We start from the raw sequence: 17,212 nt of genomic DNA, 5'->3' as shown, positions 1-17,212 counted from the left end.
AGGTACATAGAATGATAACCAAGTTTCACGTATCAAAATCATTAAGAAAAATGTTGGCAGGAGATATGATCATGTTTTAATAGCTGTGGGAATCATCAATCTGCAATTCTGCACTGCATATAGCATAAAATCTTAAATTAAACTTTTTAAATAGGTACATCTACATCTAGGTGCCTACGCAAGAAACGCCTTATTTGTCTTGTTTTAAAAATTACCAATATTTTTTATACAAATAAATGTGTATTAATGATCTCCAATGTCTCTGATCTGATAAAGCCATGACACGAAACGTCCAGACCAGTTAGAAGTTAGGCCAGGCCCTAAACACACACATTAAGTTACAAGTCTCGTCACGTCCCAAGGTCGCGATGACATTACCTTCGGACGTGTTGGCACTGTTGGCTGACCCGAGGAGCCTGTTCTGATACTAATTTCTTTTTATCAATTGGTTTCTTGTTTATACCAAATTGTTACATTTCTGGTTGAAGAAATGTCACTGATGAAAACCGACAGGTCATAGGTATCCATATCCATAACAAATTGATAACAAGATATTACTATCTGAATAGGCTTTCCGAGACATGTTGTCTCATAATAGATGGATGCAAACATTGGGACAGAAATAGAAAAAGTCCATGTCCATTATGGAGAGGCAAACATTTTGGTTGGAAAAGTCAATGTTGTTTATTCGAGATGAGATGGTTTGTGTTAACATGGTTTGGTTAATGCTTAAGTGGTTGGCAAAAGAATTAAAGAAATATTAAGTCAATGATATTTAACTTTTGGAATATGTGGATATCTTTAAGTGAAATAATGATATTTTTTCTGTTTTTTCTTTTTTTCAGAAACGAATTCATTGACAGATTATCACATCACGTGCTTGAAAAATCGCAATTACTTTATCTGTCCCTGTATCGCCCTCGCCTTATAGTGATAGTGAGACAGATAACGATGAGTGACATTGTTCGAGATGAGTCATCTAGATTTGACTCGAGATTAGACCGAAAGTGATACTGTAGCCTCGAATTAAAAAATATTAAAACAGAAAAAATATTATTACCTTGAACTGAAAGTTTCCCATTTTTTATGTCCCGAAAATTTTGACTTTACAATAATAATATGGTAAAGTTAGTCTAAAGTTATATCTTAAACTTAAAAATTTACAAGCTTTCTTCTTTTTCCATGCAAGTAATGATAAAACACCAACCATTTCAATTTAAACTAAACTACGTCAATAAAATGTGTAACTGTAGGGTGAGCGTTAACTTGGCCAAAAGCGTGCGTTTAATGGGAGGTCAAAGGAACCATAACGAGACTTGGAGCATGCACGGTATGCGCTTCATGTGCACTTGCTTTATAAAACTAAAGTTAGGCACAATTTAGAGTCCGTCTATGCTAACTTTACATCTACTTAGACGTGACAAAGTGCCATTATAATCGTCTGTGGTCCGAGAAATGGCGCGGATTAATCCCTGCCGCTTCTTTCCGCCATCGCTCTACGCGACAACTTTTCCGTCTTTACCAGAACTATGAATATAAGTGTATTTTTAGGGTTCCGTACCCAAAGGGTAAAACGGGACCCTATTACTAAGACTTCGCTGTCCGTCCGTCCGTCTGTCACCAGGCTGTATCTCACGAACCGTGATAGCTAGACAGTTGAAATTTTCACAGATGATGTATTTCTGTTGCCGCTATAACAACAAATACTAAAAACAGAATAAAATAAAGATTTAAGTGGGGCTCCCATACAGCAAACGTGATTTTTGACCAAAGTTAAGCAACGTCGGGCGTGGTCAGTACTTGGATAGGTGACCGTTTTTTTTTTGCATTGTGGTGCGGAACCCTTCGTGCGCGAGTCCGACTCGCACTTGCCCGGTTTTTTTATAAAAGACCTCATATCCATTACAAATTATTGTTTACATTGACATTAACTCTGGTTTAATTAAGTATAATAGATAAACAGTGCTGTTGATATTGCTTTCCACAAACCGTTGATGGATAGATACAGATAACACTATCGGTAGGCAACATGTATCCCAAAATCATTAGTTTAATGACAATAATGACACTCATTCTCATTATTAACGATACAGTGAATAAACTATAGTTTTGACTAAAGTGTCATTCTATGGAACTTGCTAACTATGTAAACAAAGCGCCATATTGAAATTGTCTCTGAATGATGAATTTACTAGTGACTTTTGTTTACATAGTTAACAAGTTCCATAAAATGATACTTTAGTATTATAAGTACTGCGTTTTTAGACTTCAAATGTTGTATGTTAGACTGTTTTAACAAACTGCTTTTTTGTGTAGCATTTACCGCGTTTTCTTTGTTCGTTTTCTTTATATTTGTATAAGTATTTATATTTTAGCAAGTTCCATAAAATGATACTTTAATAAGTACTGCGTTTTTAGACTTCAAATGTTGTATGTTAGACTGTTTTAACAAACTGCTTTTTTGTGTAGCATTTACCGCGTTTTCTTTGTTCGTTTTCTTTATATTTGTATAAGTATTTATATTTTTACTTGTCTGACGATGCTTAAGGCTCCGCCCCTGACCGCCCTTAGTAATTAATTGCTCCCTCGAGAAACTTATTATCACATCTTATTATCACGAAAATGATTATTGTAACGCAAATAAATTGTTATCTAAAGTACCTAAATATATGTATGTAATTACAGAAATTTTCCCTTGAGACCGTATCCTATGTTTCCTATGATAAAGTCAATACACACTCCAAATGGAATGGTGGAATAGAGTACAGTATGAGTCAATTCAGCTACTCTTTACGACTTCCTTTTAACACAACACTATGTTGGTCGACCTTTACTGTGTCTATGTAGCAAACTTCGATACGTATGTACCTACATTGGTTGCACTTGACATTGGTTTATTGGCCCCCCCCGTTGTGATTAATCACTTCCCCTCCTAAATGGGGAGGGGGGAGCCATGTTTGTGCTGCTGTTGCTGATTTGTTTTACGCTACGTCTTACGTAGGCGAACAACGCGCGAACGCGGCGCGGCGCGGCGCGGCGAAATCAATCCTTTGATGCCCATAGAAGTGTCCTACGTAAGCGATCTCGTTGCGAACGCGGTGCGGCGCGATTTGCACGCGAATGTCAGGCGGCGCGGCGCGGCGCGGCGCGGCGGCGGCCGCTTTCGCCGCGCCGCGCCGCGCCGCGTTCGCGCGTTGTTCGCCTACGTAAGACGTAGCGTTAAATGGACAATTTGAAATAACTGTGCGTGAAATTGTGTTTACGTCTAGTACATGCCTAGACTATTTTTACCCGACTACGGCAACGCAAAAGGAGGGTTATAGATATAGGACTGGATTTTTTTTTATTGAACTTTATGTTATGTACTCTACTCCGTATTTTAAATTCTGAACTTATCACTTTACTAAAAACTTTTTTTTTCTTTTTGATCAGATTTTTACATAATTATGTCTAACGAAATATGGCTATAATGCATCACATTTCTAATTACATGTATTATTATGCTTTTTATCGATAGGATCTTAACTTTTAACATATCATAAATTAATTTAACGATGTTTTAAAAAATCGCACATTTATGTTAAACTTCGTTATTTACGAATAGCTCTCATCTTCTCGTGGGAATAAATGCAGCGTAGCCCATGTTAACTACAGTGGAACCTCGATAACTCGAACCTAGATGAGGCGAAACCTTCGTTAACACTAAAGAAAACGCTATTCCTTTCCCTTCAAAGCCTAGTGGTAAAGGTATAGGCACTGCAGAGGTACTTCAAGTATTTTGAAACGAACAAGAGCATCTAAAAACCTCTCTAATTTTTGACCCTAAGTTCTACCCACCATTAAGACGAGCTTTTCCCTTGAGATTCGTGTTATTGCGGTCCCATTTTATAAAACATTGTTTTTTCCTTTTTGCCTTGATATAGACTATAATTTTCTTTCGATTCACGGCAAAAATCTAATATAAGTTTCATATGCCAGCTGTGTAAACTCCCGACCATATTAAATATGTACGTCTTGATTAGAACATGTATTTCAGCTGAATTACACGTGCAACTTACATTGGATTACATATTAGTTGAGCTATTCTATTTATATTATATTGCCTATTAATAATTTAGTTGAATGACGTCTTATTCTGACATTTGAGAACACGAATTATAATGAACATAAACTACGGATGCGACTTCCTGAAGTTAGAATACCTATTTAATTAAAATTAAATTATTAAGGCATTCTTCCATTCTTGCTAGTCTATGCCTCGCTTTACAATGCAAGAATGTGAAAAACCGGCCAAGTGTGAGTCGGACTCGCGCACGGAGGGTTCCGCACCATTACGCAAAAAACGGCAAATAAATCACATTTTATTCTTAGTCATTGTTGTACTCGTAATCGTGGCAACAGAAATACATCATTTGTGAAAGTTTCAACTATCTCTAATAGGTATCACGGTTCATGAGATACAGACTGGTGACAGACGGACAGACAGACAGACAGACGAGTCGAATCTTAGTAATAGGGTCCCGTTTTTACCTTTCGGGTACGAAACCCTAAAAATTACCAGTCTAACCCTACCTATATACCATAGCCCTTAGAAAATACAGTCGCAAGAAACTCGGTGGTCCTTTATTTATTCATAATAATTTCAAATATTGTTTATACGACAACGGTTTCACTCACTTGAATTTTTAGTCGCCATTGGCGACATGTTTCGGGCCCGTCGGGGGTCCTTCCTCAGGCTCGAGTGCTCGAATTTAAAATATGTCTCACGAAAGTTTAATATCGATTAATTTCAAATATATTACAAAGGCTATCCCTATTCTGATAGAAGATATACCAGGTTCATTCCTAACATTTTAAAAAACTTGACTTGTCGAATTCTTAATAGGCTTCCGTGGTGAAGATGGTTCCAAAGCACTATTACAAATTTAAGCGAGCAATTAAGATTAAACCTAGCTTGGCAATCTTGGCATGAAGTGGCGGTACAAAACAAACATTTATGTTCGAGTTCGTAGTAACTAGAACAAATTCTTAGACAAAGCACCTTACAAGTTGAGATTATACCAATAAGTCTAAGATCATTTCCAAGTCTAGCACAGTTCACTCATTCACATACAGAATTCAAACAACACACAATACTCTCCGTGCGAACTAAGAACATAAGTATGAGGACTATGAATCTAACATTCATTACAAGGCCGACCGGTTTCCACGCCGCTATTCTCCAAAAAAAACTATAAATTCCTTCGAATATACAATGACATAAAGTGGAGAATTTTTGCTAGCCTTATCCTTAACAGGTAGTCAGTATTATCGCTTGGCGTTTGCGAGCGGTCGTATCGTTTTTTTTTGTGAAACTTAAACCTGAGAATTCTAAAACGTGACGGTGTTTTGTTTTCATCTAGAACTTTCTGTGCTAGAGGTCAATTTTACACACAGGCGTTCATGTTTAAGTGATTTCTTGTGAATTTTAAACCGCGCCGAGTTTTTTATCGGATTATTTTGCTGATAACAATGTTTTATAATCGATGATGTAACCAACGCCCAGTTTGATAAGGCTGCAGTAACATCACCGTGAATCATTCTGTAAAATCTGAATAGAGTCTTTGTGTTCGGATGAGCCGTGAATTTTAGGCTGCCTTTCCACCAAGGCCGAGATGAGAAGTGACGTGTTTGTAATCCAGCGGAACGGAGAAGAAAATTGATGCTATTGGTTGATTCCTGCACGTATCCTCCCATCACCAAGGCAGCTTATACTCCCTAAGTTTCAATGAGGCACTAGTTTGAACGAAGTAACTTTAACGCTTGGAGCGATACAACTTTGAGGAGCTGATCCGGCTTAGTAAGGCTTTAAACGCTTGATATAAAATAAAGCGTTAAAGCAACGTTAAGTTTGCCAAGTCCAAGTTGGATCGATTTACCACTTTTCGAACAGGGATTCGTTAAAATTCAGAGTTAGGTGTTTACGTAACATTCCTGCACTTCTAGAGTCCATCTAAGCTAAATTTGCAGACACAGCAGTGACAAAATGTGCCTGTGCCACTATACTCGTAAAACCGATATTTTCAAGTGGCACATCCACACTTTATCGTTTGCCAAGTCTGTGCAGAGTTAACTTATTCTGACTAGATTTGATTTGATTGGCCCTCACCAGACAAACAATCAAGGACTTTGCAGCAGGCTATCTGGAACCAAAGGAATTTAAAGCGGCACATTATCTGGCACATGGAGATGGTCGGAAAAGCTCTTGAGTGGTTCTTTAGGGGGTAATTGGCACAAAAGATCCCTATGGGTGGATCCCGAAGTGTATCCGCCTGAGCTCCCGAAATTTTTAAATAACATTTGATAAACATCGATTTTAAAATATATATAGTTGTAAATTATCACATATAATTGTCACAAAATATGAAGTATTTTCGTAACGTCAGCCTGCGGCGTCGCATGAGTCGTCCGCGAATAAATCCGCGTTTGTTTACACTCGTTATCACTCTGTAACCGTGGGAGTCTTAAACCACTCGCCACGCTTCTATTGCTTAAAGAGTCGTGCGCTCAGTTCAACCAATATAACTGTGTACTTGACCTTCGTTAAGATCTTCAGGCATTATTTAGTAAAATTCTAAATGAATTCCTGATAACAGAAGATCTACCGCGAAGATCGAAACGACCACCTTACTTTACTTTTCCATGCGATCCATACAGATACGAGTAGGTAGTGTCAGAAGAAACTGTTCATGAACAGTATGGATTCATATTCCTATCTAAAAAACTTTCTGTATAATAAACAACTACATCAGTAAGTCCTTATTTTATTACCAAAAAAAATCTTGTCGTGTTGGCATTTCGGTCGCAGTTTGGATATCCAAATATCCAGTCATTTATGTAGAATACTATAGTTCCTATTAAAAACAAATAATTGGACAGTTTGTGGAATAATAATATTGCCACTGTACGAGAATTTGGGCCCCTGTGCAATCAAAGAGGGCATTTATATTGGTCCCCCTTCAACTTATTAAGCTATTAGAATACCACACCTGCGCAGACGCCGTCCATGCGTAGCGGCATCCGTCACTTTCCTACCCTGCCTATCAGACAGGGATAACCGAACTGGTTCTCGTCGACTTAGTACTTAGTATCTCCGCAATCTCGTCCTATTCGCACGTAGACTCGGGAGTTTATGTCGATTTAATGACATTCCGGTAGCTCTGTTGACGATTTCGCTTTGACAACAGTTGTGAGTTTTGATAAGTGATGTTTTTAGTGTCTACTTGGAATAGCTGCACAGAAGGAACTTATAATTGGTTAAATTTTGAAGTGTTGATGTTTTGAATCGAGTTAGGAACATATAGGAACTTGTTTTGGTACGGTACTAATGGTAATTGTGATCTGAGTTGCGATTTCCGCATGGTGATGGTGTTGTAGTGACTTCAGTTTGCCCTGGTTTAAGTAATTTAAGAATAGGGTCTCAGTATTTTAGTAGCTTCATTAATATCCTGAAGATTAAGTATTGTTTTAGCCTTACCTAACCTAACCCCTCTGGTATACGTTTTGTCAATGCATACAGCTATTAAAATTAAAGTGAACTTAGACTCAGTGTGTTAAAGTACAAAATTGTGCGTGAACGTCAAAATTATGTGATATCAAAGTGATGGCTTTACATGTGAGCTACGGACGAAGACAAAAGTGCAACGGGAAATTGCATCATATGTTGCAGTATCTTAGGTGACGTATTTATGATGTTGATCCTTATAAGGCCTGTGCACACCGGATGCTTATTGTGCGTAAATGTGCAAGTGCGCGTTGTAATATACAGATCCTAATGAGAGACGGCACACCGATTGCGTGAAACGTGTGCATACTCGGCTCCAACATTTTAGTGTACGCGCACACGCAGCCGGTGTGCTCTGGCTTTTAGTGCTTTAGTCCGTATACATAATGGCTAAAAAATAACTGTATTCTCGTTGCCAGGGAGGTTTTGGGATTATACTGACCAACTTTTACTATAAAATTTGTTTGTGTTCATACATTTTGGTGGTTTTCTATAGGAGGGTAAAATATTTTTCGCGATTTCGAGGGTGATCCCGTAGTAAAAGTTGCTCAGTATAATCGCAAAACCTCCCTGGTAAAGGAAATGCAGTTATTTTTTAGCCACCGTGTATACTATACGAAGTATCTGATAAGTATGCTTGGGGCTCGGCCTGTAACTTCCGTCAATAATATTGCTATCGGAATAGGGATAACCTGCAAATGTATTCAGCTATCTCGTCGTAAACCGCACTAGTACAGTCATTATATCCAAAAAACCGACCCTACCCGTGAATAATTAGTTCTTGGATTTTTTTTTCGTAGGTCCTTCGGGGGGGTCACTGGGAGTGTAAATTCAAAAAGTAGGCTTAATCAGGCTCCTGCGTATATTCGAAAAATGGTTTTTTTTCCAAAGAAACGGTTTTTCTTCAATAACTCGGCCATTTTTGGTTTTACAGTAAAACCGTAAGGACAAAAACTGTAGGAAATTTGATTCTCTACAAGTTAGTCCAGTCATTATATCCAAAAAACCGACCCTTCCCATGAATAATCAGTTCTTGGATTTTTTTTTCGTACGTCCCTCGGGGGAATCACTGGGAGTGTAAATTCTAAAAGTAGACTGAATCAGGGTCCTGTGTATATTCGAAAAACGGTTTTTCTTGAATAACTCGGTCATTTTTGATTTTACAGTAAAACCGTGAGGACAAAAATTGTTCAGAATTTGATTCTCTACAACTTTGTTTCCCTTAATTTATGCCGTAAAGCGTAGAACATAGGAGATAATGATAATATTTTGAATTTGTCGCGTTTTTCAGGTTTAATTTCTAAAATAATGATTTTGGGGGAAAGAAGGTGGGAACCAAAATTGTTCAGAATTTGATTCTCTACAAGTTTAGTCCTCTTCATTTATGTCGTAAAGTTGAAAATAAACGAGATGTTGAAAATATTTTGAATTTGTCGCTTTTATCAAATTTTATTTCCAAACTATCGATCCTAGAAGTAAAATTGTCAGGACCAAACTTGTAGAGAATCAAATTTTCTAAAATTTTTGTCCTCACGGTTTTACTGTAAAATCAAAAATGACCGAGTTATTCAAGAAAAACCGTTTTTGGAATATACACAGGACCCTGATTCAGTCTACTTTTTGAATTTACACTCCCAGTGATTCCCCCGAGGGACGTACAAAAAAAAATCCAAGAACTGATTATTCACGGGAAGGGTCGGTTTTTTTGGATATAATGACTGGACTAACTTGTAGAGAATCAAATTTCCTACAATTTTTGTCCTTACGGTTTTACTGTAAAATCAAAAATGGACGAGTTATTGAAGAAAAACCGTTTTTTTGGAAAAAAACCATTTTTTGAATATACGCAGGAGCCTGATTAAGCCTACTTTTTGAATTTACACTCCCAGTGACCCACCCCCCCGAGGGACCTACGAAAAAAAAATCCAAGAACTAATTATTCACGGGTCAAAATCTATAATGACTGTACTACACTGCTGCCTAGCTACACATCCTGCCATTTACACAAGAACACTACGGGATGATTTGTTTTCGATCTGATTTTGACTATACCTACTACATACCTACTACTAACTACTAAAGTAATGTTGAAAAGTGGACAGTTTTAAATCTACTAGGAATTTGACTAAAATAAGTCTGTAAGTTTTTAATTTGTATAGAAACGTATTTTAATAGTTTTTATTGGCTACTTGTATGTGTATAAAAATACAACTGAGTAATCTATGTAATCTAAAGAATTAGATTTACATGTATTATCTATATCTACCTGTATTTCGTTGTCTAGTCCCCAACTCCCCACGACTCCTTCCTTCAACCCAACTATGGGACTAGGTTGATTTGCGAATGATAGTTCCATAATATTAAAGTCTTAAGTTTTGATATGTCTGGGATACCGCCTATACAGTCCTTGACGGGATTCCAAACGGAACGACCGTGGAACTTCTCCGGAACAGGTTTCCTGGCGCCCCTGGCTACTATAAACAACCGCTTTATGTATGGAACTAATGCACATACTTACTATCTTTATCGAGACCATAAACTCACATTTATATATATCTTTACTTTTCTTATGCCGCCATCAAATTGCTAATTTTATACTAATCTTGAAGTTTAAATTGAACGTCACAACGTCTTCTGGGTCATTCAACGGCATCTCGGGTCACCATTTCATTGTTTGTATTTTGAACAGTTCATTTAGCTTCAAAGGGCCTACCGCGAGTCCCGCGACCCTTATCAATATTATTGATATACTCGTGGGGTTAAACTGGCGTGTTTGTGATTTTCCAAGTATTTGTCACGTTCTACGACAAAAGATACCATATGGCGGCTGGCGCTTACGTCGCATAGCGCCGCAATAATATTGGAGCGGCGTTAATAACAGCTTAAGCGCTAACCGCCGTAAGGTACCTTTACACGTGGGACGTCACATTTAAAGTTCTAATTTGTCTGGGAACTATTATGGCAACCCTTGTCATATAATTTCTAAACATAGGTATTACAAATTACTGCTTCCTAATCTTCCTATTACTAATTACTTTAATAGCCTATATCAGAAAAACACGAACGTTAAATAAGTTGGCTGACATTCTATCTCAAATAAGTAGCAGTTTCTCTTGGATTTGCTACTATTTTTTAAAACAATAAATAAATTGCGAATAAATCTCTTACAAACTTACCGTGCAATCTTGTTTACACTGCCATGTTTGTGTTTTTCCGTGACCTTGAGGTCGTAATGTGTACCCTTGAACTTCACCTTTAGACACCGTCGGTAATGATCTAATGATTACCTTTTAAGTGAGGTTGCTCTGAGCTAGACATTCCTGAATGAAATACACATTCAATTTGATACTAAAGTTACTAATATGTGTGTGAATAATTTAATTTGAACATAATTCCCTTATAAGTATCGGATGCAGGAATCGACACTATTTATTGAATAGGTACTATAAACACTGTGCTGTTGCTAAAATTTTATGAAAATAATTCTATTCTAAATAAAAACAGATATAAATGACATAAATGTAGATGTTTATGATAAATAACATAAATGTCGTTTAGAATATTTAACTAATTATTTCTAGTATTGAACCAACTTCCACAAAACTCGGTATAGTACTAAGAATGCAGGCATATATATCCGTATAGGTAAGTTCCATGCTTTACATATCACTTGGCCTGAAAACTTAGCGTGTTAAGTAGTTTTAGCTGAACAATAACATACATACATGGGGGTTAAATCGGAAACTCTTAAGGCCTCGTATTGGCCCTCGTTTGATTCGTATGAAAAGCGAAAGCCAGTAAACTCATTTCGTATCCATCTCAGTCTAAGCATTTTTATATCTACAAAATATTCTACTAAACAAATTTTACTCAAATTACTCACGAGATAAAGATAGAAAACAAATTACACTCGGTTTATTTGCGGTGGCGTACGGTGTCTAGGGATAGATAAAATGTAGACGTAAAAGTCAACAGACGAGGCTAGGTTTTAGGTTGTCTGTCTAGAAAATAGCAAGTAAAATGAGGTTCAAGGAGATACACAAACATAATGAACATATTAGGTTTTTGTCTACGTAACATTAAAGTTCAGTAATAATATACTTATTTATGTTGAGACTCGCATATGAAAATCTTCTAATCTTCTGTTTTCGACCTATAATTTTATGACTAGATGCAAATATGGGAAGTTGCGTTTCTATCTTCATATTATCAACTTACTAAACATCCTCTAAGTGTTCGGTCATCATTCATAGTGTCCTGTTTTATAGCGATCTGTGGTGGATGAACCTGCACTAGAGTAAGGTAGATTATAGACACTAGACAAATAGACGGACATAGATCGGGCTGCCTTGATGAAACCAACATTGTTTGGTCAATCGTTTCCTACTTCGGAAGAACAGTAAATAAAACTCATAATTCATTCTATGATATTTACCTGTATGGAAATACTGTACAGTGTTTGACAATGTGTACGATTCGGGATGAACAGCTGTAAAATAAGTATTATGTCGTAAACATGTACGATAATGTAACAAACATCGCAATAAAATAATCTTCAATGTTGATTGTCAAAGTATTTTCCTTTCCATGACTAATTGTAGAATCTAAAAATCTAGGTACGAATGCATTTAAAAATCACACTGGCGTAAATAAGGAAATATAATTATTATGCGAAACATACGAATACGCGATAACAATATTGAAGGCACAAAAACCTTAATTAACTCCTTAATTTGAGAATTTCGCCTTTGTAACAATTATTTAAGTATTTTTTATAGATATGACATCAGATGACCACAATGCCAATGAAGTGACGTGATGTGAATTTTATAAACACACGTGAATAGAAACATAATTAGTCACAGAGTATAAATCGATGGCTGGAGTCATTGATAGAAATATCAAGGTTGCGAGACTAATGTTTATGTTATTGTTATTGTAAACTTGTTATCTTGTGTTTACGTGTGATTGATTCGGCTAGTTGATTTTGATATACGATTATTTTTAGCAACAAAAAATAACTAGCGTTAACAACAAAATTTATTCGGAGATACATTTATTACATCGGAGATATAATTACGTTTTTCGCCTGGTATTTATATCTTGGATGGATAATGGGACTGCCTACTCATCTACTCTATGTTTACGAGTACACCAGTAACAGTTTATTGTTTATGACCTCGCAAATCTGCTTGACTATCTCGCATTACAACTTTATAGCCTAGGGCGAATGACTAATGCGAATTATTGACCTTTTGTAATAAAACTTTCGGTGCCAAATAATGGATCAGCCATATATACTTCTAAAGGAAAGATCGAACGTAGGTAATTAAGGGCAAAATACATTTAAGATATATGCATATATTCAAGGAAAAGATGGACAGATAACCGAATCCATGTTTAATATTAGTTTTACAAAATGTTAGATACAATAATTTCCTTATTCACGTCTGTGGATTCCACTCGCTCTTTACAAATGTGTCCATATAATTACGATTATGATCCTATGATGGTCGCAGTTGTCTACGTGACATTGACAGCATAATAAGACATCGTCCACCTCTACATTTTTCTTATTGTTCTAAACCTAATTTCCTTCTTTTCAGAGGGGCGGTGTGTGAGTGTCGCACCGCCATGTCGCACCACAGCGACGAGCAGTCCATGCTCACAGTGACCTCCGACTCCTTCTGGGAGCCCGGCAACTACAAGCGGACCACGAGACGAGTAGACGACGGGCACAGATTGTGTGGGGAGCTGCAGGCTCTGGTACAGGAGAGGGCTGATATAGAGAAGACTTATGCCAAAAGCCTGAGAGGGTGGGCGAAGAAATGGAACGACCTTATAGAGAAAGGTGAGTTTAGATTAGTGTAAACTTTGGCTTGGGGTTATAGGCTTGGTATTGAAATAGAGACGAAAGATAGTGGAGCAGAATTAAAGACAGGTCACTATTATCTATAACTACGAAGACTTTTTGAACTATACAAACGAAGTACGAGACAAGTAGACGGCGGGCACAGGCTAATATTTGATGCGTGTCCACATAGTTTTACAAGACAGAATTGGTGAACTTGAGTCCGTCTAGGTAACTAAACTTTACCGGCGTTCAAAGTTCAGTTATTGCGTCAGATGTGACCATCCATAAATGGTAGCCAGTGCAAACTTAGCGTACCGGACTGTAGACAGATTAAAAGAAAGTTCATCAAACAAACAGATATATCAGATAAACAGACATACAAACACTGACATATAAATAGACGGCCTGAAAGACTCATGAATAAACATGCAAATATGACACATAAGAGATAAACAAAGCGCATTTCTCACCATATTTATTTTAGACTGGTATTTTTTCGTAAACAAAGATAAATTGTGCGCAAACGAATTTTCGACTGGATTTAAATAAAAACGGATGTTTCTGCACTATTGCAACATGAATCGTCGTAAGATTTTCAGTGAGTTATTTTATAAAGATTAAAACAATTTTCTATGTCAGTAAAACGAGATAGACACCGTAGGTGGTTATTATTAATTATTCATCTTTACATTTCCTTATTACTGGCATTGTTGTCGTATTTTCCCCAACGGCGACATCTGACCCGTAGCTAATCACATCTGATATAACCGGTCTCCGGTCACTCGTTATTTCTAACAATTCACAAGAAAAAAACTAATCAGTCAATGTATTTTCTTGTTGCCATCGTCGACATTATTAACTGACTAGTCGTACACTCTATTGCAAAGACATAAGATCCACAACTGGTCAGTTTTGCTGTTAGAACTTGCATTGTTGGCATCGTTGCCCCACCGGCGACATTTTGACCCGTGTCCAATCGCATCTGATTGAGGCTGTACTGCATTGAGATGCACCGATAACGAAGAACTCAGACAATAGACATGTACTGTGACTAGAGAGCCTCGGGACACCTTTCTAGGTTTACGGCTGATGTAGCAATGCTGAATAACTTTCATATGTTTTTGTTGAACAATTCTTTTCTTTGTTAATTTTTGCAACAGTCGGATGACGCAGGATATTCTCTTGATCTGAAGAACCTTTGACCCTTTGTGTAGAATTTTTGTAAGACGAAGGGGTGGAAGTGTCCGGTTTCACTTATCTTTGCAGACGCCATAGTGAATTTTCGACAATTGCGAGTAGCTACATATATCTGTACATTTATCTCGGATTTCTCCGTAAATATATTAGTGCGGGAGAGACGCCGCGTGAATGAATGACAGCTAGCTATTATGTTTGCAATTTGACTCAAATATCGTTTTGATGTCAGGTCCACGTACGAATGACCTGATATAGTCTAACAAGTCCCTGATTACTATTCCCAACACTGAAATAAATAAAACCACATCATGAATACTCGCAAAACAAAGCGAAGTCGAAATTCAATCATTAGCCGTAGATAAAAATATAAATAAATATACATATAATAGGCGTAATAGAGATCGTGTACACTGATATATCTAACACTATCAATAAACAAGAGTCACATATAGTAACCCATTATTAACTTAAAAAATGTATAAAACATTTTAATAAGCCGAATACCGGACATCTGCATAACGCAACCACTTACACAATGATATCTATCAATAATGTACAAGTTCATACAACGTTGAACCGACGCAATATATTCATTTCACCATCCATCCATCATCAGGTCCTTTCATCGGCCGCCGAGAATTCATTACTTTGCCATTGACAGTGACGGGACAGCACAAGGGATGGTTAGCGATCACCATAATTAAGTAATCTGATCGCCCGCATGTTTTAACGATTCATCTCATTCATCCATATTCGATGCATTAATAGAAATTCCGATGCAGATAAAGTGATTACTACAGAACAGAGGCTGGGAAATGAGGGGTGGGTGAGAAGGAGAAGTATGTGAAGAAATAACTGAGATTTGACCTTGTCAAAAATACGAGTATTAAGTACTTTTATTGAAATTGTCTATAAATTATTGATAATTCACTTTAAGAGTCACACCAACTTATCCCAACGAAGTAACGCAAGTAGAAGTTCCTTTTTCCGGCATGTTCATGTGACTATCCTTATGCAAAGTTACATATTATTACACCTATTTCTGGAAGGTAGGCAAAGATCACGGGTTTATACTTGTTAATCTTGCTATCAATCATAATATTCTTTATGCGTGCTCGTCGGTTGAGGGTACTCATAACCTGCCCTTTCAGTAGGATTTCCCCAATTCTATCGTAAGTACAATATAACTCTATTTGGTGGCGTCTCGATAGCCAGTAACGCCCATCGATTGCGATTGCTCGCGACGATTATTTCACATATTATAGTCGATATTTCCGAGCATATTTCCGTTACATATTTCAAATAACCTGACACTGTTGCATATTGAATACCTGACGACACTACAAAATTCCACTTAAGAAACGAACTAAACTTTACCTGAGTCTTGTCAGTACAAATTCCAATACAAGTTCGATACTAGGAAATCGCGCTCAGTGATGTAACGATGAGGTGCGATTACGCTTTGGAACCGGTTGAACTGCCTATACTAAACATACCTTTCTCAACCTTATCTTAAAGGAATACAAGTCTATTCATACGAGAATTGTACTTCAGTGTTAATATCTTCATAGAAATTCCGCGTCAGCTTTCGAGAATCAATAAAACAAATACGATCATCAAAGGCCACTGCATCTGAAGGATGACTGTTGCCACGCTGTCAAGAGAGGTGGAAACGGCCGATATATTTCCGCATTGTGGCTATACCAGCCTATCGCTGCACGACATTTCTTGACGCATAACGCACATGTATGTGTAAGTTGAGCTTCTGGAGAGGAGACCTGACCACCGGCTCAATAACGGAATGGAACCTATAAAGATTACACATTTCACTGCAGAAGGCGTCCATTATTAAAACTCTATCCAATGTTTTACACAATGATCGGTCGTACGCTATCCTCAAAAGGGCTTCCTTGTATAAGTAATCTCGCTGTCCACTTATTATTCCAAAAATGCATATAAAGCCTGACGAGTAATATATGATCATTGTCAAGATGGCAAATGGATAAAGTAAAATGGAGAGAGCTACACCGACAAGAGTCTAACTCCTTAATTTATGACGTCAAGATGGCGCTGTGACTGTAGTATGAAAAAAATTTTTCCAGTGAAATTCCGCAACATGGCGCGTGATCACATATTCCTGGTCAGGCTTTACATTATTAGTATGTCGCGCAGTACCTATGGCTAATAGTCCACATCTAATTTTGTGGAATACCAATAGTTGCAACTAACGAATTTCGGCTTGACTCGTCCGGTTTGCTTTGAAACTGTATTTCTATATTATTCTAAAGTATGTTGTCAACCCTACGTTACCTATACGTGTATCTCAGACAGTAGCCCACAGCCACAGACTATTACAGCCTTTTACGACGAGTGCGACGAACAGCAAAAGTATCCGCTCCCCTTTGATGTCTTCGTCGAACGATGCTGGTATTCAATTTACTGTTATGCTTATACATCTCTTTCAAAGAGCTGCCGTTCGCAGACTTGTTGTTTGCTCCTGAGTATGATAGTATTACATTTTCATTTTGGTGAAAGTATTTGAACGGGTTGTGAAAAGTTTCTCATTTTCTTAAAACGTCTGTGGAATAATGTAGAATTTAGAAGTTTGAGGTAAGGTT

The 17,212-nt window shown here is 37.3% G+C and overlaps 3 protein-coding genes across 13 annotated transcripts in view; 1 reads left to right on the top strand and 2 right to left on the bottom strand.

Annotated features, from left to right (window-relative positions):
• LOC134670912 (SWI/SNF-related matrix-associated actin-dependent regulator of chromatin subfamily E member 1-like) overlaps nucleotides 1-7,226 on the bottom strand; it is a 382,337-nt gene extending 375,111 nt beyond the window's left edge. For all 6 annotated transcript variants that reach the window (XM_063528737.1, XM_063528740.1, XM_063528739.1 and 3 more), the window contains exon 1: nucleotides 7,217-7,226. The gene's annotated coding sequence lies outside the window, so the exon portion shown is untranslated. The remainder of the gene's footprint in view (nucleotides 1-7,216) is intronic.
• Nucleotides 1-17,212, bottom strand: part of LOC134670921 (uncharacterized) — a 236,359-nt gene that overhangs the window by 96,846 nt on the left and 122,301 nt on the right. The window lies entirely within an intron of this gene.
• LOC134670911 (protein kinase C and casein kinase substrate in neurons protein 1) overlaps nucleotides 1-17,212 on the top strand; it is a 172,339-nt gene that overhangs the window by 57,402 nt on the left and 97,725 nt on the right. For 3 of the 6 annotated variants that reach the window (XR_010099141.1, XR_010099140.1, XM_063528732.1), the window contains exons 1-2: nucleotides 7,593-7,716; nucleotides 13,150-13,394. Coding sequence is in view for 4 of the 6 variants with exons in the window: in XM_063528732.1 (XP_063384802.1) it covers nucleotides 7,643-7,716; nucleotides 13,150-13,394 (319 nt within the window). In the remaining 2 variants the exon portion in view is untranslated. Of the gene's footprint in view, nucleotides 1-7,584; nucleotides 7,717-13,149; nucleotides 13,395-17,212 lie in introns of those variants that run through there. The other 3 variants (XM_063528735.1, XM_063528733.1, XM_063528734.1) reach the window with 3 other exon arrangements.

This window comes from Cydia fagiglandana, chromosome 14 (genome assembly GCF_963556715.1).
Source record: "Cydia fagiglandana chromosome 14, ilCydFagi1.1, whole genome shotgun sequence".
Taxonomy (NCBI): domain Eukaryota; kingdom Metazoa; phylum Arthropoda; class Insecta; order Lepidoptera; family Tortricidae; genus Cydia; species Cydia fagiglandana.
This window is presented reverse-complemented; position numbering and strand designations above follow the sequence as displayed.